At 35.3% G+C, this 24,957-nt stretch overlaps 1 protein-coding gene across 1 annotated transcript; it reads left to right on the top strand.

Annotated features, from left to right (window-relative positions):
• Positions 1 to 3,914: 3,914 nt before the first annotated feature.
• On the top strand, positions 3,915 to 4,847 carry LOC140811145 (uncharacterized). The gene has a single exon (XM_073169018.1). It carries the CDS (start codon positions 3,915 to 3,917, stop codon positions 4,845 to 4,847), a length of 933 nt encoding a protein of 310 aa, XP_073025119.1.
• The last annotated feature ends 20,110 nt before the right edge of the window (positions 4,848 to 24,957 follow it).

The following is a 24,957-nucleotide window of genomic DNA, read 5'->3' as shown; positions in this document are numbered from 1 at the left end:
GGCCCAACAACTCAAGGCCCATGACACTTTGATATTCCAAAACACCTTTTGGAAACCCTAGTTGTCATCGCCGTCGCCGGAGTTCCGTCGCCGGATTCCGGTCAACATTCCGGCCAACATGCCAAATTTTTTTTTATTTTTCGAAAGGGGGCTGTTCGGGCAGCCCAAGGAGCTGCCCTAGCTGCTCGAAATGGGCAGCAACATGCTGCCCAAAAACACCCCAAAAATCGGCCCTCGATTTGTTGTTTTGGTTGTCTCATGCGGTTAGAAATCGATCTCAACATAATATCTTGTATTTGCTACACAAAAACGTAACCATAGCTCGGATACGACTTGAAAGGGGATCGGTTACGGTGACCGGAAGCGCAACGGAAGTTCAAAAAAATCAAAATTTTGTATAAAAATTTCGGCCACCCTATGTCTAGTGTAGCAAATACAATAAAACACAAAAATGACATTCATAGTGTGTTTTGAAATGTACCTATCAATCTTAAAAGATTGATGATGGCTCCAACTTAGTTGATATACAACTAAGCTCTTCAATGGCAAGACAATCTTCAAGCTTCCTTTGAGCCAACCTTGCTCAAATATTAAGCCAACCACTAACTAGCAAGAACCACTCTAATTTTGCACTAGAAAAATTAGAGCATTTTTTTTTGAGAAGTGTATTGTTTATCCAACAATTGAAGAACAAAAATTGGGAGAGAAAATAGAGAGGATTTCGGCCATGACATGTTGGAATGGGGGGGGGAGGGAGACTTGTCTTGGTCTTGCAAAAAGTAGAGACAAAAGTAGCATGCCAAGCCTTGATATTTGAAAAAGTTGTCTCCAACCCTTCACCTCCCATGCATGCATATATTATATGGTTTTTAACAAATTAAAAAAAAACCATGGCCTAAATTTAATTATCTCAAACATATTTGAGACTAATTAAACATTACTTGAATTTACTCAAGTCCACTAGTTAAATAATTTATTTAAATTGAGCTCTACAAGACTCAATATAATTTAATTAATTCAACACTTGAATTAATTTAATTATTTGGACTTCCATAATAATGTTTATGAAAATCACAATTTTCAAATACATTATTCAATTGGCCAACATTTAATTTAGGAACACTTCCATAAATTAAAATTTACATTTCTCTCATAGAAGTCATACTTCTATTTTTCTTTACGCTTATAAACTCATTTATAAGCCGTTCAACACATTGAACTATTTTCTCCTATAAAGAAGTCATACTTCTAATTTTCCTTACGCTTATAAACTCCTTTATAAGCCGTTCAACACATTGAACTATTTTTACTTCTCAACGGGATCTAGAAAGCCAGCACTTGTGTGGCCCTCAATGGTTCATTGATACCAATAGCCGTGGGTTCACATCTCCATGTGATTCGGACTAAACATGTCCTTATATGAGCATACCCCAATTGCTCCATTCTTACATATCAACCCCTTGATAACAAGAACGTCAGAACTCAAGTCTGATAGTATCCAACCAACCATGTTAAACGCCTAGCAACATCGCTTACATGATTCCCTAGGTATCAAATGATAGTGCCATGCAAAAACCATTCAATTATGGTTAGCGTACAGTACGGTCCCTTCAACTCATATATCCCGACCGATTCGACAACCATTGGTTTATCGAGAGTTGTCAATGAATCGATACTATGTGTCATGTCGTAGTTGCATCGATGGTGTAATCTATGAAACTCCTTTCATAATTACCACCATACTCTGGCCAGAGATTTCAACCTACATACACATGATAACACATAAGATATCCATACCCGAAGGTAAGCGGTGAATCCCCGACTACAATGCATCGACTCCTATATGTTTCGACATGACACTAAACCTTGCCACCTGATGACCCCATAAGAGTCGGTAAACAAGTTAAAGTGAACTGCTAGCACATAGAGTCTCAATGTTGTCCCGGGTCATAAGGACTAATGGTGTACAACCATAAACTAGGACGTTTCCACTCGATAAGTGAGAACCACTTGGAAAGTCCTTTAATGGAGGGTTGTTCAGTGCACTCTACCAGGAGCACCTATCTGCATGCTCGGACATCACAATGTCCCCTACCAATGAAACATGGTACTCACATCGCAGATACTAGTCTCTAACTCGAGCGGCCTATATCCTTTTTAGTGGCGGCTGAATCGACTAGGAACCGTTTAGAATATATAGTATTACAAATATGAGTTTCATGATACTCATCATATGAGCATCTCATATTCTTTCTACTATTTGTATATTCAAGGGCTTTATCTATGCAACTAGCATGGGTATACAGATAAAGATGTGCCAAAATAATAATTTCAAATATTACTAAAATAAAGACTGCTTATACATAGAGTTTCATTGTGAACACTCGGCCAACACTTGGCTCGACAGGCACCTACTCTAACATGATGGTCCCAGTGGGAGCCCGACGATCGTGTTTGCATTATTGCGAATATGAGGTTATGAGGATATGAGGTTTGAGGTAAGAATGTGAATATCATGAGGGGAGAAAGCCCCACAGGGAGGCCATTTATGGGAGAAGGCCCCAGAGGGAGCCCCGACGATCGTATTTCTATTCGATCATGATAGGCCAAGGCCCAGTTGACCGGTGAGAGTGTCGCTGGTGTCCCCCGCCGCCCAGTACTGTGTTTATATGTAGATGGATCCATCGAATTTTGAGGTTTGAGGAAATTCACAATTAACGATTTGAATTCAACAAAGGAAAAATGTTTATGATCATGAAAAATGTTTTATGTCATGTCATGTCATGTTGAGGGAAAAAAAAGGGAAAAAGGTTAAGGTTTATGAAATGCATGTCATGAAAATGTTTATGCTTAAGTTTATGCATCATGAAAATATTTATGAAAATGGTCATGTTTGAAGTTTATGCATCTTCATGAAAACGATAATTTAAGTACAAGTATTTTTCACTGTTATATGTTGACTGTATTACATATTATTTGTTATAAAGATTATGGTGTGTTGAGTCTTTAGACTCACTAGGTGTGATGGGTGCAGGTGAGGTTGAGGGAGGTCTTGTCGGATGATATGACTGGACTGATGGCGCACACAACCCGAGGACTAGCGCTACTATTTTCCGCATTATGTTTTATGATTACTGATTTAAATTAAAGATTTTTAAGGCTATTTATTTATGTTTTGAGAGATTAGTATACGCTATACTTTTCAACTTATTGCTTTTTAGGTTTGGTAAAACAGTTGATGATTTCATTTTATGACTGTTGCACTTGATTTTCAAAATGATAGATGGTTGTTATTTTATTATAAGGGGGAAAATATTTTAATATTTTCATGTGGCAAGTATACATGGCCGAAAATTGAGTGTTTTAAAAAAAAAATCTAGTACTTTTTAAGCAATAAAAAGAGCAGACTTTTCAGTTGGTATCAGAGCCAAGGGTCCTGTAAAGGGTTGTGCCTCCATCAGCGCCGAGAAGATCAGTCGTCAAGCCTCAAGTTGTAAGTTTTACATGCTTTATGTGATTTAATATGTTGTTACATGAATGACGATATGAATATTATGTTTATGATACATGTTATTTAATTTTTTTGAGTATTTATGCTTTGCATGCTTAAATTGCTAAAATGAACTAGGACATGTCACATGATTAGAGAAATTAGATTTAACTGCATGTTGGTTACGTTAGAATTTGGAAAACGTTCGGATAAAATGCCTCCTAGACGTGCACCTGTTATCGAGAATCAGGAAGAGAACAGTGTTAATCGTCGAGGGAATAGTCAAAGAAATGCACCACCATCACCACCTCCTCCTCCAAAGGATCCTGCTACTCGTGCATTAGAGGGTATGGCTCGTCTCTTCGAGCAACAATTACAACAGTAGTAGTTACAACAGCAGCAGTTATAGCTGCAGTTACAGCAGATGCAGCAGTTGCAGCAGCCACCTAGGCCACAACAGGATGTTTATGAGCAGTTCCGGAGGCTAGGGCCGAAGGAATTTTCTGGCACCACCGAGCCATTTGCTGCTGAGGGTTGGATCCGTTCACTCGAGGTACATTTTCGCTATCTGGACATGGGAGATGCTGACCGGGTGAGGTGTACTACTTATCTGCTTAGGGACGACGCTTTTTTATGGTGGGAAGGAGCCGAGCATTGTGTTGATCTTACTACACTCACTTGGGCACAATTCAAGACAAAATTCTACGAGAAATACTTTACTACTGATGTCAGAGGCCAGATAAAGAGGGAATTTATGAGTCTCCGTCAGGGAGACATACTTGTTGCTGATTTTGTGAAGAATTTTGATAGGGGTTTCCACTTTGTACCCCTTATTGTCGGGGACGCGGAAGAAAAACTTAGGAATTTCATGGATGGCCTACGACCTACCATTCGGGATAAAGTTATGATAATGCGTCCGGAGAATTATGCTATGGCAGTTACTTATGCATATCAGGCTGAGCAGTCCTTGAAGGACATTGACTTTGAGATTCAGCGCAAGAGGCAGCACTATCAAAATAACAATCAACCCAACAAGAAGCCAAATACTGGTCCTCCTAGACCTCAAGGGCCCCAAAAGCCCCAAGGTCAAGTCAAGAAGACAGCGCCACCAAAGCCACAAAATCCTGGAGCACCAAAGCCTGCTGAGAGGCAACTATGCAAACAGTGCAACCGCCCACATCTTGGCAAGTGTGAATGGGGATCATTTAAATGCTTCTACTGCAAGGAGGATGGACACAAAGCCAATGACTGCCCAAAGAGGAAAGCAGCTACTACGGCCCGAGCTTATGTTATGAATGCCGAGGAAGCTGAGGAAGAAGCAGACACTACACTCATCACGGGTAACCTAGTCATTTAACATTTTTATATTGCTGATTATTGCATGAAATGTTAAATTGGTTATTAGAATTGATTAGAAAACAAGAATTAACCTAGTGAAAATTAGGTTGCATGTTCTACTTAGTTGGACTTAAGTTATGATTTTAGAAACCAAAGAAAATGATTTGAATTTTGTACCTTATTTTATGTGCAGGACGAAAGAATTCCAAATAAAAAGTTTTAGGGCCAAAATTAAAGAAAATCATAATTAAGGGTTAAGAAGGATTTCGAAATTTTTGAGGGGTCAATGTGCAATTTCGAGAAAATAAGGGACCTAACTGTAATTTCTAAATTCTTAAGGATCGAAAATGCAATTATCGAAACCTAAGGGATTAAATCATAATTTCGAAATGATTCAAGGACTTAATTGCAAAAATTCGAAAATTTGGGGGCATTAACGCAAATTTCGAAATTTTTGAGGGACCAAGGTGCAAATTATTTTTTTTCAAAGAATGTTTAAGTTCAACGCGCAATCTTCTTATAACCTTGGGAATTAATGATAGTAAATCCTTAAGCTTCAACACGAAAATATTTAAAAGACATTTTCACTGTAGGGAGGATCATCATTCTAGGTGTAGCTACCTATGCTTTGCTAGATTCAGGAGCTACACATTCCTTCATATCATTCATCAAAAGACTGAAAATTACTCCTCAAGATATGGGTTTGGGTTTCAAAGTTTCTATTCCATTCGGCGATCAGATGCTCACGTCTAAGATTGTTAAGAATCTGGAGCTTCGGTTATTCAAAGATGTTGTTCGGGTAGATCTTATTGTGCTTCCTATGCCCGAATTCGATATTATACTTGGGATGGATTGGTTATCATCGAATGGAGCATCGATTGATTTTCGTCAGCGATCAGTATTTATTAGGCCACCTAGTGGTAAATCTTTTGTCTTTGAGGCGGCGAGAAACAAGCAAATGCAGCACGTTATCTCTTGTCTATGTGCGAGGAAGCTCATTAAGCGTGGATGCCAAGCTTACCTGACATGTGTCACTACCACGCATGCATCTACCAGTCAGCAGTTAGAAGATGTTGATGTTGTGAGAGATTTTCCTAGCGTCTTTCCCGAGGACGTTTCTGGCCTTCCGCCCGATCGTGAAGTGGAATTTTCTATTGATCTTATGCCGGGCACTATTCCTATATCTAAAGCACCTTATCGTCTAGCACCCGCTGAAATGAAAGAACTAACAGATCAAATCCAAGAATTGCTAGACAAGGGTTTAATTCGCCCTAGTTACTCTCCATGGGGCGCTCCGGTATTATTTGTGAAAAAGAAAGATGGTAGCATGCGTCTTTGTATCGATTATCGTGAGCTTAATCGGGTTACCATAAAAATAAGTATCCACTGCCAATAATTGAAGATTTGTTTGATCAGTTGCAAGGTGCATCGATATTTTCTAAGATTCATCTGCGATCTGGATACCATCAATTGAGAGTTAAGGAGTCCGATGTTCACAAGACAGCGTTTCGTACAAGATATGGGCACTATGAATTTATGGTCATGCCATTCGGGTTTACCAATGCGCCAGAGATCTTCATGGATCTCATGAATCGCGTATTGCAGCCGTATCTGGATCAGTTTATTATTGTCTTCATTGATGACATATTGATCTATTCCAAGAGCAAAGAGGAGCATAGCCGCCATTTGAGGACCGCACTGCAAGTACTGCAAGACAGAAAACTTTATGCAAAATTCAGTAAGTGCGAGTTTTGGCTTGATAGAGTGGCATTCTTAGGCCACATCATGTCCAGTAGTGGAGTGGAAGTTGATCCAAGTAAAGTGGAAGCAGTGAAAGAGTGGCCAGTACCGAAGAGTTTCACCGAGATTCGCAGTTTCTTGGGACTAGCTGGCTATTATCGCAAGTTTATACAGGGGTTCTCATCTATAGCGGTACCCATGACCGCCTTGACAAAGTAAAACATAAAATTTGTTTGGGGATCCGAGTGCCAAGACAGTTTTGACAAGTTGAAGCAAGCCTTGATATCAGCACCAGTGTTATCTATGCCATCAGGGCAAGGGCAGTATGTTCTTTATACCGACGCTTCTAAACTTGGTTTGGGCGCAGTTCTGATGCAAAACGACCGAGTTATCGTCTATGCGTCAAGACAGTTGAAAATTCATGAAAATAATTACCCTACTCATGTTCTTGAGCTTGCAGCAGTAATCTTTGAACTAAAAATTTTGAGACATTACCTTTATGGGGAGAACTGCAAGATATTCACCGATCATAAGAGTTTGAAATACTTCTTCACCCAAAATGAGTTGAATATGAGACAGTGCAGATGGCTTGAATTGGTAAAGGACTATGATTGTGACATTAGCTACCATCCGGGGAAAGCTAATGTAGTGGCAGACGCATTGAGTAGAAAAACAGCAGTTATCACTTATTTATCACTCCAAAGACCGTTGCAGTCCGAGATACATCGGTTTGAGCTTACAGTGTATGCTAGGGGCGAGAAACCTAATCTTGCCACATTATCAGTATAGTCGACTTTGAGAGACAGAATTCGTGATGGGCAGTATACTGATGAGCAGTTGCAAAAGTGGAGAGCTAGAGATGAAGCCAAGGGCCAGAATTTATATTCAGTAGTGGATGGCTTGGTCCGCTATCGAGACCGTCTATGGGTTCCTAATGGCGATTCCTTGAGAAATCTTATTATGAAGGAAGCCCATGACACACCATGTTCCATTCATCCCGGCAGCACAAAAATGTATAGAGATTTGCAGTTGTTATATTGGTGGCCAGGCATGAAGAGAGACATTCTGAGATATGTATCCGAGTGTTTGAATTGTCAGCAAGTCAAAGCGAGCATCAAAGACCAGCGGGAAAATTGAAGCCACTCCTTATTCCCGAGTGGAAATGGGAGAATATCACAATGGACTTCGTAGTGGGATTGCCAAAAATCGTCAAAGGATCAAATGCCATTTGGGTGATAGTTGATCGTCTTACAAAATCAGCGCATTTTCTACCTATTAAGACGATATTCACCATGATTCAGTATGCAGAGTTATATATTCGGGAGATAGTTTGCCTGCATGGGATTCTAGTGTCTATTATTTCTGACTGAGATCTGAGATTCACATCTTCATTTTGGAAGAGTCTGCATGCAGCGATGGGGACCAAATTATTGTTCAGTACAACATTCCACCCTCAAACCGATGGCCAGTCAGAAAGAGTTATACAGATTTTGGAAGATCTACTGCGAGCATGTGTCATTGATTTCCAAGGCAGTTGAGAACCAAAATTACCTCTAGTGGAGTTCACTTACAATAACAGCTATCAATCATCAATCGGGATGGCTCCTTTTGAGGCACTCTATGGAAGGAAGTGTAGATCTCCTATTCATTGAGACGAGGTTGGGGAAAGAAGAGATATTGGTCCAGATGTGATTGAAGAGACAGCTGAGCTTGTAGTCAAAATTCATGACCAAATGAAGACTGCACAAAGCCGAAAAAAAGAGTTATGCGGACAAAAGGAGAAGGGACTTAGAGTTTTCAGTGGGCGATCATGTATTTGTGAAAATAGCACCCATGAAGAGTGTTATGCGCTTTGGCAGGAAGGGCAAGCTTAGTCCAAGATTTATAGGCCCGTTCGAGATTTTGGAGAGGATTGGGACACTAGCTTATAGAGTGGCATTGCCACCAGTGCTTGCAGGAGTTCACAATGTGTTCCACATTTCAATGCTGCGGAAGTACATGTCGAATCTGTCACATGTGCTTAATTATGAGCCTCTGCAACTAAGTCCAAATATGACATATGAAGAGAGGCCTGTCCAAATCTTAGCAAGGCAAGTAAGACGGTTGCGGAACAAAGTCATTCCAATGGTCAAGGTCAAGTGGCTGAATCACTCGGAAGAGGAAGCTACTTGGGAAACCGAGAGAGACTTGAAGAGTCGCTATCCTGATCTATTCGGTAAGTTCTAATTTCAAGGACAAAATTTTATTTAAAGGGGGGAGGAATTGTAAGGCCCAAAATTAAGACGACGTAATCCAACTGCATGCAAATCTAGGAAATATGAAAAATGAGTAATTAATTGACTTTAATTGCTAATTAATTATGTGACATACTTGTTTATATGTTAAATGAGATTTTTATTGTCATCATGCATAAAATGTTATTTTTAAGGAATATTCAAGCGACGATCGAGGAACGGGGACCGATGGCTGAAAAATGTAAAATGTTTTTATTGGATGATTATTTTTAATTATTTAAAATATGGTTGATGTTTTTTAGTATTTGTGAAAATAAATGGTTTTGAGGTGATTTTATACGCCGGGACTTAAATTTTATCGGTGTTGGTTTTTCATTTTAAATACGAGCTTTTTGGCAACCCGGCTATTTAATTCACAAACTAATTTTTACCAAAACTTTATTAATATATTTTATGTAATTCTAATTAAAGACTAATGGGCTTAATTATTGGCTTGATATGTCTAAAGCCTAGTTAGTAATTTAATTAGAGTATATATTATATTAAAACACCTAAAACCCTAGACCTTGCACACAAAAACAATCGGCCACTTTTATTTTCTGAAAAATATTCTCTCCCAACTCCACCTATCTCACGGCACACGCACACAACACACTTGGAGGAAGGATTTTCGAAGGGATTCAATGGGTAGCAAGTCAAGGTGTCCCTCCGTTCTTCGACGTCAACGTATATTCGTGCGTAAATTACGCAAAGACACGCCTTAATCTTCCTCTTCTCATCCATCATATCATAATATTGTTTATATTATGTTTGCATGAAAAGCTTGAAGTTCATAGTAATAAATTCAGAAAATTTCAGCATGTGGCATGTGTTCATGATGAAACCCGATTTTTTTTACTTCAATAACATGTTTATTGTTTAGTTAAGGGGTTGCCATGATTATAAGATCAAGTAAGGTTCTATCATGTTTGTGAGTCCCACATACTACCCAACAATCGGCTGAACAAAGAAAAGGAAGGGAAACAAGAACAAGCAGGAACCGCGATGACTTGCTGTCAAGGGCTTGGGGGGCTCGGGTTCTATTGTTCAGGGGCTAAGGCTTGGTTGGCTCGTTCCAAGGGCTAGCCAAGGTCATGAGTGAGTCAGGGAGGGAGTCCTAGCCAAGCTAGGACTCACGGTAAGGGCTGGGGAAGAGTCCTAGCCACGCTAGGACTCTACCCGAGAACATAGCCGAAGCTGTTGCAGGGTTCGCGTAGCTTCAGGGGTTCAGGGGCTCGATGCGTGGGGCACGGGCTGGGCTAGGGTTGTTCACTAGGGTCCTAAGAGGGTCCACAACATGTTGGTTCAAGGGCTGGGGTGTCGGTTTAGGGTCTAGGCACCAAACCATAGAGTCCTACCACACTAGGGAGTCTCGGTCAGCATAGGGTCACTTGGGAGGGCTTCGTTTTGTGGTTTGGGCTGGGTTCTTGGGGGTCTAAGGGTCCAGTAGGTTAATTTAGGATGTTAGTCAAGTTTTGGACCAACATGGCTCAGGGGAAACTCGTGAAAATCGGAAGTTGGCTCGGGGTTGAAGATTAGGTGTCTAATAGGGTTTTTAAAATAAAGAAAAATTGGAAAACGGCTCATGGGGGTTGAGTCGTGGTCCATAAGGGCTAAAATAATATAAAAAGACTAAATTTAGAATTTAGGAATTTTATATTAAAGTTTGGGATTTTTTCAGGATTAAAACACCGTTAAAACAATTAGTTAAAGATAAATGAAAAAGTTCAATATTTAGGCTAAATAAAATTATGAAAAAATTTAATTTAGGCTTGAATAATTATTTGGGTCATGTTAGAGTCAATGAATTCAAGAAAAAGTCAAATTCGAGAATTTTACAGTCTAGGGGTAAAACGGTCTTTTTACACCTAAAAATTAGTAAATGTAATGGAAGTGCCCTAAATGCTATTTTTTATGATATGATGATCATTTTTAATTGTTTATAAAATGTTCATGATTAAATTATGATTTTTAAATGTCTATTTGATTTTTATGATTGTTGGAAGACATTTAAAAATACATATTGCATGCTTGGTTTCAAAATGAAAAATGCAAATATTATTCATGAATTTTCTAAAGTGATGGGAATGAAAAATGTTGAAGGAAGTGAAGTGATTGTGACTAATTCGTTAATGATGGCGATGTCGTGAGGGTGATGGTTCCAGTGGGAGCCCGAGATCGTGTTTCCATTATTGCGAATATGAGGTTATGAGGATATGAGGTTTGAGGTAAGAATGGGAATATCGTGAGGGGAGAAGGCCCCAGAGGGAGCCCATTTATGGGAGAAGGCCCCAGAGGGAGCCCCGACGATCGTATTTCTATTCGATCATGATAGGCCAGGGCCCAGTTGACCGGTGAGAGTGTCGCTGGTGTCCCCAGCCGCCCAGTACTGTGGTTACATGTAGATGGATCCATCGACTTTTGAGGTTTGAGGAAAGTCACGATTAACGATCTGAATTCAACAAAGGAAAAAGGAAAAATGTTTATGATCATGAAAAATATTTTATGTCATGTCATGTTGAGGAAAAAAAAATGGGGAAAAGATTAAGGTTTATGAAATGCATGTAATGAAAATGTTTATGCTTAAGTTTATGCATCATAAAAATATTTATGAAAATGACCATGTTTGAAGTTTATGCATCTTCATGAAAACGATATTTTAAGTACAAGTATTTTTCACTGTTATATGTTGACTGTATTACGTATTATTTGTTATAAAGATTATGGAGTGTTGAGTCTTTAAACTCACTAAGTGTGATGGATGCAGGTGAGGTTGAGGGAGGTCTTGATGGATGATATGACTGGACTGATGGCGCACACAACCCGAGGATTAGCGCTACTATTTTCTGCATTATGTTTTATGATTACTGATTTAAGTTAAAGATTTTTAAGGCTATTTATTTATGTTTTGAGAGATTTTTGAGAGGTTTAGTATGAGCTATACTTTTCAACTTATTGTTTTTAGGTTTGGTAAAACTAGTTGACGATTTCATTTTATGACTATTGTACTTGATTTTCAAAATGATAGATGGTTGTTATTTTATTTTAAGGGGGAAAATATTTTAATATTTTCATATGGCAAGTATACATGGCCGAAAATTGAGTGTTTAAAAAAAATTTCTAGTACTTTTTAAGCAATAAAATAGGGCAGACGTTTCAAAAAAGACATCGGCAAACACTGAAAAAAACACAACCCTCTATACATAAAAAAATCGGCAAAAAGCTCTATGCTAAATTTACAATCTTCAAGCAATAGTTTTTCAAGCTTTCCAGTATATTTCTAGCATTTTACGTCTTGTCATTTTAGATTTCAGCACAAGTTATTATATTTTTCAATTAATTCAAAATCATGTCAGGGGTTTATTTGCATCGATTCACAATAATTTTCTTTATTTTGGCATTCAATTTGTTTTAGGAGACTATAATTGACGGTCGAATTTAGAATTCACGTCGCTTGAATATTTAGAAGTTAGATTTTATAATTTTCACACACACTGGTGCATTTTTACACCTGGCACGCCCGCAAATCAAATATTTTGCAAACATATTTTTGGCACGCCCAGTGGGACCTCACTATGCCGCCAAGAAGAAAAGAAAACGTGACTCAGGAGAGCGGGGAGTCTCTGGCTAATCGAGAGGAAACTCAGGTTCCACAGCCGGAGCAACCTGTTGTCGAAACACAGGCTGAAGAAGTAGATCTGCTGCAGATTCGTACTACATGCGATCAAGTTTCAAACAGGGTGATGGAAGAACTGAAAGCTATAATGATTGAAATGATCTCAGTGGCATTATCTAAAGTCATGTCTGACTGTTTAAAGACTCTACTGAGTAAACCGAACCAGTCTACCCGAGGAGAGAAAAATACCACCGTCAAAGAGACTGGTCAGGGAAGTGATAAACATAAAAATTGTATATTAATTAAATGTTTTATAATATAAATATATAATTTTTGTTTTATTAAATGTTTAAATATTATATATTTTATAATAAATTGTATAAAATATAAGTTGTTGTGTAGTTATATGTTTTTACTATTTTTTACAGGTTCGATAAAACAAGAATAAACTTGGCGTTGCAAATGGGATTAAGATGAATCTTGGACCTTTAGAAAGTTGATGTTAATATCTACAATATTGGTGGCAAGCATGAGATAAAAATCTTCTCACAAGTGGGATCAAATTAAGCAACAATTAAAGTTACCAAAGGAGTGGCAGTTTTACCGTGCTCTAGTATTTTGACCATATCTCTAAAATTACTTGGTCAAATGGTGTGAAAAAAATACCACAACTCAACAACTCAGATATCTACATGTTTTATTTTATGTGGAAAAGAAAATTCGGATGGCAAGATTTTCAAAAGTGATGTGCATTAAAATATAATTTCTTGGAACACCAATGAAGACTTATGTGTAAAAAATAATATTTTATTTGTGGTTGTCTCCCGAAATTTGGCTATAAATAGGGGTGCATTGTAATGAATTGAGATATCCCTCATTCTATGAACAAACCTTTGAGTTCATAATATTTTTCTCTATATTTTTCCTTTATTTCTTCATTTAAATATAATTAGCATGTTAATTTCATATTCAAAGTTTTACACTTTGAATAATGAATAGCTAACTTCCTAACTTTGAGATGAAAGGTGAAACTCTTGGCATGATAATAATGTTACTAAAAGGTAAGAATCTATGTTTTATATTATTTAATGATTATTTATTTTTTATGTTATATTTATTTCTTTAAGCATTTTTATACCCTACTTATAAGTGGGAGTTTTGATTTATTGTTGCTATATGTTACTACTAAATTCTTGGAACCATTTAAATGTTAGTTTGGTATTACCAACCATTTAAAGTGGATGCTTTGATTTATTATATATGAATATATTATAATATTAAATTACTTGGAACCATTTAAATGTTTGTTTGGTTTTACCAACCATTTAAAGTGGAAACCTTCATTTACTATATATAAATATATCATAATATTAATTTCTTGGTACCATTTAAATGTTAGTTTGGTTTTACCAACCATTTAAAGTGGGAACCTTGATTTAGTGTTTACAAATATATATATAGCACAATAAATACTTGACAACATTTATAAGTTTTGGTATATATTATATACATATAAGATAATAATATATAACATAATATAAATATGATTATTTAATATATTGGAACCATTTTATTGAGTGGATTTCAATAATGTTCGTTAATGTTAACTTTATTAAAATACCAAGATTGGATCCTTTAATCTCAACTACTTAAATTAAAATTTGAAAAATTAGAAATTACCAATTAAAGATTCAAACAACTAAAAGAAAAAATAAATAAAAAGACATTGTAGTGGACTTGTAATTACCTTAGCTTCCTCGTGGATACAATATTCGAACTCATCGAATTATACTACTTGTGGAGAACCTGCTTTTGGAGTGCAACAATCAAAGTCGCAACAAGTTTTTGGCGCCGTTGCCGGGGAAGTATAATTTAATTTCAAGTCTATTTAATTTTGTTTATAGTTTATTTTTCTTTATTTCAATTTTTATTGCTTTTGTGTGTTTTTATTCTTTTGCATTTGCATGAGCATTTGGTCACGTACACTTAGTGGTCGACTCATTCGAAATAACCCTTTTTTTTCACAAAACATGGCGGAAGAACCTATCCAAGAAAATGAAGATGAAATTCAATCTCAACATGATCATGATAGACAAAGAACACTTAGACATCACATGAATCCTACACGTACTAGTGCACCTTTATGTCTAGATTTACCCCCTGATGCATCTCATTTCAATTTTAAGCCTGGTATTCTCCAACTTTTACCCAATTTTCATGGCTTAGATTCTGAAAATCCATACATGCATTTACGAGAGTTTGAAGAAGTGTGCAACACATATAATGATCTAAATTGTAGCATGAACACCATTCGACTTAAGCTTTTTCCTTTTTCTTTAAAAGATAAAGCTAAAACTTGGCTACAAAATCTTAGATCGGGATCCATTCGAACTTGGGATGAATTGCAACAACAGTTTTTGAAAAAAAAATTACATCTCATAGAACAAATTCTTTCCAAAGGTAAAACATCACTTTCACTCAAAAACAAGGAGAAACTTTTTATCAATGTTGGGATAGATACAAAGAATTGTTTAATCTTTGTCCATATCATGGTTTTGAAATTTGGAGAGTTTTTTCTCAATTTTATGAAGGCTTAACATCTAAAGATAGGCAAATGGTTGAATTTATGTGTAATGGAACATTTGAAGATAAAAATCCAAATGAGGCAATTGAGTATCTCGATTCATTAGCTAAAATGGCTCAAAATTGGGACACTATAGGTACAATCGAACCATCAAACAAGATTCAATCTCCTACATCTGGTGGAGGTATGTACACTCTCAAAGATAAACATGATCTTCAAGCTAGATTTACCTCTTTGGCAAGAAAAGTTGAGGCACTTAAATTGAAAAAAATGGTCAATTAAAAGCTATTCAAGAAATTGCGTGTCACATCTGTGATACAAGTGATCATTCTACAAAATATTGTCCCACTTTGCCCTCTTTTAAAGAATGTCTCCATGAACAAGTCAATGTTTTGAACAGTTTCAAAAGCCCAAATTTTGAACCATTTTCTCAAACTTACAATCCAGGTTGGCGAAATCATCCAAATTTTAGTTGGAGGAATGATAATGCTACATAATTTTCACAACCACATTTCCAAAATCAACAAAATTTTCAAAATTATTCACCTTATGTTCCTTCACCTAAAAGAAATTTGGAAGATACATTGAATTCTTTCATTGCAAAGCAAGAGTCTATCTATACTCAAACTGCTCAAACCATGACAGATTTGAAAGATACTCTAGCTAAATTTGCATCTGCACTTAATGTTCATGAAAAAGGTAAATTTGCTTCACAACCTCTGCCTAATCCCAAGGATCATCATTCACAAACTGGAATTTCTGGAACTCAACCGATGGATCAGGTCAAATCTGTTATTACCCTTCGAAGTGGTAAGGTTGTGGAAAAATACATTCTTGAACCTGGTGAAGATGATGATAAATCAACTCCAAAGGGTAAGGAAGTGGAACCCATAACTTTCGAAGAGGAGGTTCAACAGACAGTGTCACCATCATTCCCTCATGCATTGAAAAATACAAAAAAATCAAATTTGAATTCTGATATATATGATATTTTTAAACAAGTAAAAGTTAATATTCCTTTATTAGATGCAATAAAACAGGTACCATCATATGCCAAATTTTTGAAAGACTTGTGCACTGTGAAAAGAAAATTGAATGTGAAAAAGAAAGAATTTTTAGCCGAACAAGTAAGTGCAATCATTCAAAATAATAATACTTTGAAATACAAAGACCCTGGTTGTCCTACTATTTCATGTATTATTGGAGAACGAAAGATTAAAAAATGCTTGATTGATCTTGGAGCAAGTATGAATTTACTTCCATATTCAATTTATCAAGAACTCAATCTAGGCGAGTTAAAATCTACTTCGGTAACACTTTTACTTGCCGATAGATCTGTTAAAGTGCCAAGAGGTATGGTAGAAGACGTATTGGTCCAAGTTGATAACTTTTTATATCCTGTCAATTTCATAGTTTTAGATATTAAATTAAATGAAACTTGTTTTCCGACTCTCATTAAATTTTGATATAAATTTTTAAATTCTGATTATGAAAATGTTCTGATGTGATCAATTTTTCGTAGGGGATGCTGTATTTTCAAGATTCGATTTCAACCTATCGAAGCTTGTAATGCAATTCCTGTAATTCTGGGTCGTCCATTTTTAGCAACTTCTAATGCCCTTATAAATTGCAGGAATGGAATAATGAAGTTGTCATTTGGTAACATGACCTTGGAGATCAATGTTTTTAATCTTTGTAAGCAACCACATGACAAAGGAGATGAAAGTGAAGATGAAAATCTTATTGAATCTCCTGTGAAAGAAAACATTCAAGAAGGGAGTACTCATGATCAATTAGATATTTGTTCAATTGAAAATGTTAAAGAAAATATTGAAATTGATCTTGATGAATTTATCAGGTATCACTCGTTACCAGGATCAGAGAAATAATTTGATGCAAAATATGAGAACAAAGACGAACCACCCATATTGGAGTTAAAACCCTTGCCAGAAGAATTGAAGTATGCATTTCTTGGAGAAGATGAAACATATCTGGTGGTAATTTCTTCCAAACTAGAAAGTGATCAAGAAGGTAAATTAGTTGCTATGCTTAAAAGACATAAAAATGCAATTGGTTGGACACTAAAAGATCTCAAGGGCATTAATCCACTAATTTGCACTCACAAAATTCACTTAGAAGAAAATGCAAAAACATCTCAACAACCACAAAGGAGATTAAATCCACACATGAAAGATGTTGTGAAAACTGAAGTTCTCAAACTACTCGATGTTGGGATTATCTACCCTATTTCTGATAGTAAGTGGGTAAGCCAACACAGGTAGTTCCACAAAAATCTGGCATCACAGTGATAAAAAATGAAAAAGGTGAATTGTTAACAAGTCGAGTCCCATCTAGTTGGCGGATGTGTATTGATTATAGAAAATTAAATGACGCCAAAGATCATTTTCCATTACCATTTTTGGATCAAATTTTAGAAAAAGTAGCAGGTGATCCATACTACTGTTTTCTTGATGGATATTCAGGTTATTATCAAATCCCCATTGCATTCGAAGATCAAGAAAAAACTACATTCACATGTCTTTTTGGAACATTTGCATTCAGAAGGATATCATTTGGTTTATGCAATGCCCCAGCAACATTTCAAAGATGTATGCTAAGTATTTTTTGCGACATAGTTGAAAATTGTTTGGAAATTTTCATGGATGATTTAACTGTCTTTGGGAATACTTTTGATAATTGTCTTGAAAATTTGGAAAAAGTTTTAAAAAGATGCGAGGAAAAAGATCTTATTTTAAATTGGAAAAAATGTCATTACATGATTACTTCTGGAATTGTTTTGGGACATGTCGTGTCATCTCATAGAATTGAAGTTGATAAAGCCAAAGTTGATGTCATTGCCAATTTACCCTCTCCAAAAACCATTAAAGAAATTCGTTCATTTTTGGGGCATGCTGGATTTTATAGGAGGTTTATAAAAGACTTTAGTTTAATCTCTAAACCCATTTGTAACCTCTTAACAAAAGACATTGCATTTGAGTGGACTCAAGAATGTCAAAATGCTTTTGATAAAATTATTCGACATTTAACATCAGCTCATATCATGCAACCTCCTGATTGGTCTCTACCATTTGAAATCATCTGCGATGCAAGTGATTATGCAGTCGGTGCAGTACTGGGTCAAAAAAGAAGCGGTAAGCCTTATGTGATATATTATGCAATTAGAACTTTAAACAATGCTCAAATTTATTACTCCACAACTAAAAAAGAACTACTTGCTGTAATATTTGCATTAGATAAATTTCGTTCTTATTTGATTGGATCAACGACTATTGTGTTTACTGATCATTCTGCTATTAGATATTTGTTGACCAAACAAGATGCAAAGCCACGACTGATACGATGGATTTTGTTGCTCCAAGAATTTGACATTGTGATCAAAGATAAAAAAGGAAGCGAGAATGTCGTAGCCGATCATTTATTGAGACTAATAACAGGATCATCTTGTGAAATGACACCAATTAACGATAATTTTCCTGATGAGCATCTATTTTCAGTTACTACTACACCTTGGTTTGCTAGCATAGTAAATTTTCTTGTGACAGGAAAAATGCCACCGCAATGGAGTTCCCAAGATCAAAGAAAATTTTGAATAAGGTAAAAAACTTTTATTGGGATGATCCGTATCTGTTCAAGTATTGTCCAGATCAAATTTTTCGACGTTGCATACCCGACAATGAGGTAAGTAGTGTCATTAAATTTTGTCATTCAGAAGAATGCGGAGGACATTTTTCTTCAAATAAAACGGCTTCAAAAATCTTGCAGTGTGGATTTTATTGGCCCACTTTGTTTAAAGACACCCACGAAATCTGCAAGATCTGTGAAAATTGTCAAAAATTGGGTGCGATTTCAAAAAGAAACATGATGCTTTTGAATCCTATCATTGAAATTGAAATCTTTGACTGATGTGGAATTGATTTTATGGGACTTTTCCATCGTCGTTTGGATACTTGTATATTTTAGTTGCAGTTGATTATATTTCCAAATGGATAGAGGCAATTCCATGTCGAACAAATGATCATAAAATCGTCATCAAATTTTAAAAGAAAATATTTTTAGTAGATTTGGAATTCCTCGATCCATGATAAGTGATGGGGGAACTCACTTTGTTAATAAAACCATTTGCTTCATTAATGAAAAAATATGGTATTACTCATAAAGTAACTACTCCTTATCATCCTCAAACAGATGGACAAGTTGAATTAGCTAATAGAGAGATAAAGCAAATTTTGGAAAAAAATGTTAACTCAAATAGAAAAGATTGGTCTCTGCGACTTAATGATGCACTTTGGGCATATCGAACAGCTTTTAAAACATTATTGAATATGTCTCCCTATAGGTTGGTTTATGGAAAACATTGTCATTTGCCTGTGGAATTGGAACATAAAGCTTATTGGACGATCAAAACTTTAAATTCAAGAATGGATGATGCCAACAAATTGCGTAAATTGCAACTTAATGAACTTGATGAACTCAAAAATGACGCATATGAGAATTCAAGGATTTATAAAGCAAAAAACAAATCATTTCATGATAAAACAATTCTTAGAAAATCTTTTGAGATTGGTAAAAAAGTTTTCCTTTATAATTCTCGACTTCACATATTCCCAGGAAAATTACGATCAAGATGGACAGGCCCATATGTTGTAAAGCATGTGTATACTTATGGAGCTATGGATATTGAAAATCCTAAAAATGGTGATATTTTTAAAGCAAATGGACAAAGGCTTAAACCATTTTTAGAAAATGAAATCTTTCAAGAGAAGTTTATTTCTCTTTCTGATCCTTGATTTTTTTTTGTTGCATTTAAGTTTGTTTGTTTTTATTTCAGGTTTTCTTAATCTTTCTATTTTCCCGGTTAAATGGCGGATAATGGTACTCCGTAACTCTCATAGTCGGTTAAATCAGTTTCCCACAATTGCTGATACAAAAATAAAAAAAATCATTTCTTTTCTTTTCAAAATGGATGAAATTCTCTCAAAAATTAGTAAATATTTTCCCTTTGTTTCTGAAAATGTTCTAAGAAAAATTTATGCAGGAAGGTGTGAAAGATTGAGATTGCTAATACAAAAAGGAATTCCAGAAGATATTCGTCTTGTAATAGAAGCTAAGGTCCGATTAGGAGGAGAAGTTCCACAATCATTGCTCATTCGGTATTTTCCTGGATTAGGAAAAAGCACTTATGCAAAAAAACGAAGGGCCAAAAGTTTAGGGGTTTGTCGTAAGTGTGCAAGATGGACTTGTGACAAACGATGCAGATCTTTGGGATGTGTTTCCAATAACAGAGAAGATAAAATTGGTTTCATTAAGAATGGGCTGAGTATGGAGTCTTTAGATAACATCTTATTGAATCTTGAGACACATTCTAGTAGACATGTGTATATTGAACTTCTCCGTTTATGGAAACAATTCCAAGATGAGCGTCATAGTCTTGGGAATCCGACTAAAAAAGACCATGTTTGCCAATTTATAAGAAAATTGGATGGGAAGCATATCCTCGACTCATAGAAGGCGTTGAAGCCGTTTCTGGACGTAAAACCAGAGGAAAATTGTGAGCCACAATCACACTACTGTTTATATGCATGTGTCTTCATTATTGTTTTTACTATTTATTCTGTTTACAGCTGTGACCCATAGTTTTGTCATGATAACATATTACCCCTATAAAATCTCTCATCTTTCTCTCTATTTTCGCAGACCCAAAAAAAAAAGTAAAAACATGGCTTGATCCTCTGCACAAATATTGAAAAATATTTGTGTATTTTGTGGGTCGAGTTCTGGAAAAAATGAAGTGTTTGTAGAAGCAGCGAATAATCTTGGAAAGATATTGGTTGAGAGAAAAATTCACTTGGAATATGGGGGAGGTAATATTGGGTTAATGGGATCTGTTTCAACATCTGCTCATCTTGGAGGTAGTCAGGTTTTGGGTATTATTCCTATAGATTTAGCTGAAGGAAATATTACAGGTGTTACGATTGGGGAAGAATTAAAAGTTTCTTCTATATATGAAAGAATCACTCAAATGATTGAAAATTCTAATGCTTTTATCGCACTACCAGGTGGTTTTGGTACATTAGAAAAAAATTTCACACTGTTTCTTGGGCACAACTTAATATCCATAATAAACATGTGGGCTTGTTGAATATCAATAATTATTATGACAGTTTGTTGACATTTCTTGATAAAATTGTGGAACAGAATTTTATTTCAGAAAATTCACGACGAATGCTCATCTGTGCTTCGACTGCCGACCAATTAATTGATGATTTGGAAGCTTTTGTTCATAAGACTGATCCGATGATAAAAAGATCAATTGGTCTCAATCAAGCAGTAAGAAAAGGAAGTTGGATCATTGATTCAAAAGTTGTGGATTGGTTTGCATTGGTTTCAGTTTGTTATCTTCAATAAAATTTCAGGTGATATCTCTTTCATTATGTACTCTTTATTAATAGTTATTTTGACATTAGGGACAATGTCATACTCTGATTGGGGAGAGAACAAACTTATAAAAAAATTTAAAAAGTTTTAAAAAAAATAAAAAATATATATTATTTTAAAATATAATCATGTTTATTGTTTGTATCTTAGTAATTTTTCAAAAATTTCATACATTACATGTTTGAAAGATTTAAATTAGAACATGTATTAATCTATTTAAGAATGTTTAAATTTTTATTTGAAAAAAAAATTCAATTTTAATATTCTGATCAATATAAAAATATGATTTATGAAATCTTTTTGAGTGATTAACCATTGTGATAAAATCAGGTATTAAAGTATATGGCCCAAGATATACCTTATAAGAGTGCCTAAAATTTTAAACTCACACATATTTTGTGAGTGAGTGGAGAGGACTGAGAAAACAGCTTTCGAACCTTTATTGATCATGAGAGAGACTATCTATTGTTTAGAACTTGAGTTCTTATTTTGAAAAAAAAAATGATATTTCCTGAAAAAAAAAGAGAAAAATATAAAAAGAAAGATATTGAAGATCTATGTAATTTTTAAGTTATATGCTAAGACCCATATATCTCTCATAAAAAAAAAGAGAGAAATCTATTGTACAAATTAAATAAATATGTTAGGATCGGTTAGGGAGTAAATCGATGAGCTACAATAGGTCGGTTTTTGAAATATTGAACACGGATGAATTAAATCGAGTTTGGTTTTCAAACCAAGCGGAAGACACTCGAAATAATCCTTCGTAGAAACTTATTAAATATTTTGTAAACCATTTAAGATATATGCAAGTTGAATGAGTAAAAAGATTCTCGGTTGAAGCATTTTATCAAACACTTGGTATGCAATATTTTGGTATTTGAAGAAAACATAAAATGCATCAACAATGCATCTATAAAAACAGTGAAAATGATAAATAAATGCAATAAACAAATAGGCACGAATTTGTTTATGGATGTTCGGAGATTTCAAACACTCCTACGTCACCCCTTCTTCCCCTTGGGAAGGATTCACTAGAAGACTTTGATTCATACAACTCTTTGTACAAACCCGATCCGGAAGGGCAGCACCCAACTCAAACTCCTAGCACTCAAGATTGTAGGCAGCACCTCACAATCAGCATATTTTTTAATGTCTTATATGCAAAGACTACAAACACAATGTTTTACGTCTTTGTGTAAAGACTCACTCAACTAAACTTGTAAGCTCAACTCTCTCGTATATGTGTGAGTGATTGTGTGTGTGAGGAATTTATCTTTTACAGTGCACATCTCAAATGTATCCTCATACAGGGGCTTGTGCTCTCAACTAGCTGATTTTTTCTTGCTAACTGCCCATGCTTTGAATCCTCTTCTAAAGCTGTTGTTTGATCTTCAATATGTTGTATTTATAAGCCCCAACAATGATATATACATTAGACACAAGAATATGACTGTTTGAAAAGTTTCTGTACTGTTTCCGAGATCGCAACGGTCAAATTCAGCTTGCTGAGCATTTTCCCGACTGGTCAACTGGTCAACTCAACTGGTCGTTGAGTTCAACTGGTCAGCAACTGGTTCAGTTCAGTTGGTCAACTGTTGGTTCAGTTCAGTTGGTCAGCTGGTCAGCAGCTGGTTCAGTTTCAGCTGGTGTGTTGAAATCAACCTAGCTGATTTCAGTTTGTGCAGAACCAGTAGCTTTATTGTCATTTATCAGCATCGTAAGCTTCGATTCAAACTTTGACTTTCTAAAGATTATTTGTATATCTTCGTCTTATCTTTCCAACGCATACTTAATCGCTTCGTTTCGATAACCGCGCTGAGAGATATGACCAAAATACCGCAGCTGCTCAAACCCAACTGATTGCTGTTATCATGTGATCAGTTCGGTAATTGAGCGATCGGTTAGACCATGATAACATCCGATTTTTCCCAACTGACGTGAAATAAGACTTGTTCCAAATTGCGTTTTCTGATCAGTACAATTGACGGAATGTCATTTGCATCATCTAGTTAAGATATATCATCAAAACACCGAAGCTTGCCAGAAATTCAGTTTGTGCAGAAATCAGTTTCAACTTGCTTCTTGTGTTTGCAACTTCACACTTGAGTAAATATGTTAGAAACACAATAACAAGTTTTGTTAACATCAAAATCAAGATTGCGAACATGAAATGTTCCAACAAAATATGTGGTCAAGAAGCATAAACTTAGTCTGATTCCATGATGTTATGAAAAAAAAAATATCAGGAAAAAATATATAATAAGAACAACTAGATTTTGAATCTGTGGATTTTCTATCTTTTGATTAGTTTGGCTCATTTGTCTGTCTGCATTCTGTAAACCATTTTTCTGAGCATTTATCTGTATTTCAACTCTATGAGAGAAATCGTTGCCGTAAATTGAAACATTTATTAACCTGTGAGGATATGGAGTTGAGACTCTTACTAGGAATTTCTGAAGGCCGTGTACATTTAACTACCTGAAATAAGCTTTGAATTGATCATCTCAAATTATTTCATAAATTATAATTATGATGATCTTGATATAACTTTGACAGTTTTCAAATTTAATTTAAACACTTAGATAGTTCTGATTACATATCTATTTAAATTAATCAATATGTTTTGTATTGCTATTAACGCTTAAATGGCTAGGGACTAGCAATAAGCTGGTTGGGAGGTGTGATAAACATAAAAATTGTATATTAATTAGATGTTTTATAATATAAATATATAGTTTTTGTTTTATTAAATGTTTAAATATTATATGTTTTATAATAAATTGTATAAAATAAAAGTTGTTGTGTAATTATATGTTTTTACTATTTTTTACAGGTTCGATAAAACAAGAATAAACTTGACGTTGCAAATGGGATTAAGATGATTCTTAGACCTGTAGAAAGTTGATGTTAATATCTACAATATTGGTGGCAAGCATGAGATAAAAATCTTCTTACAAGTGGGATCAAATTAAGCAACAATTAAAGTTACCGAAGGAGTGACAGTTTTATCATACTCTAGTATTTTGACAATATCTCTCAAATTACTTGGTCAAATGGTGTGAAAAAAATACCACAACTCAACAACTCAGATATCTACATGTTTTATTTTATGTGGAAAAGAAAATTCGGATGGCAAGATTTTCAAAAGTGATGTGCATTAAAATATAATTTCTTGGAACACCAATGAAGACTTATGTGTAAAAAATAATATTTTATTTGTGGTTGTCTCCCGAAATTTGGCTATAAATAGGGGTGCATTGTAATGAATTGAGATATCCCTCATTCTATGAACAAACCTTTGAGTTCATAATATTTTTCTCTATATTTTTCCTTTATTTCTTCATTTAAATATAATTAGCATGTTAATTTCATAATCAAAGTTTTACACTTTGAATAATGAATAGCTAACTTCCTAACTTTGAGATGAAAGGTGAAACTCTTGGCATGATAATAAGGT

Source organism: Primulina eburnea, chromosome 14, assembly GCF_022965805.1.
Source record: "Primulina eburnea isolate SZY01 chromosome 14, ASM2296580v1, whole genome shotgun sequence".
Classification (NCBI taxonomy): domain Eukaryota; kingdom Viridiplantae; phylum Streptophyta; class Magnoliopsida; order Lamiales; family Gesneriaceae; genus Primulina; species Primulina eburnea.
Note: the sequence above shows the minus strand (reverse complement) of the source record. Positions and strands in the feature narration are given on the sequence as shown.

Coding starts and splice junctions, on each gene's coding strand:
- LOC140811145 (XM_073169018.1), top strand. CDS start 3,915: ATGCAGCAGTTGCAGCAGCCACCTAGGCCACAACAGGATGTTTATGAG.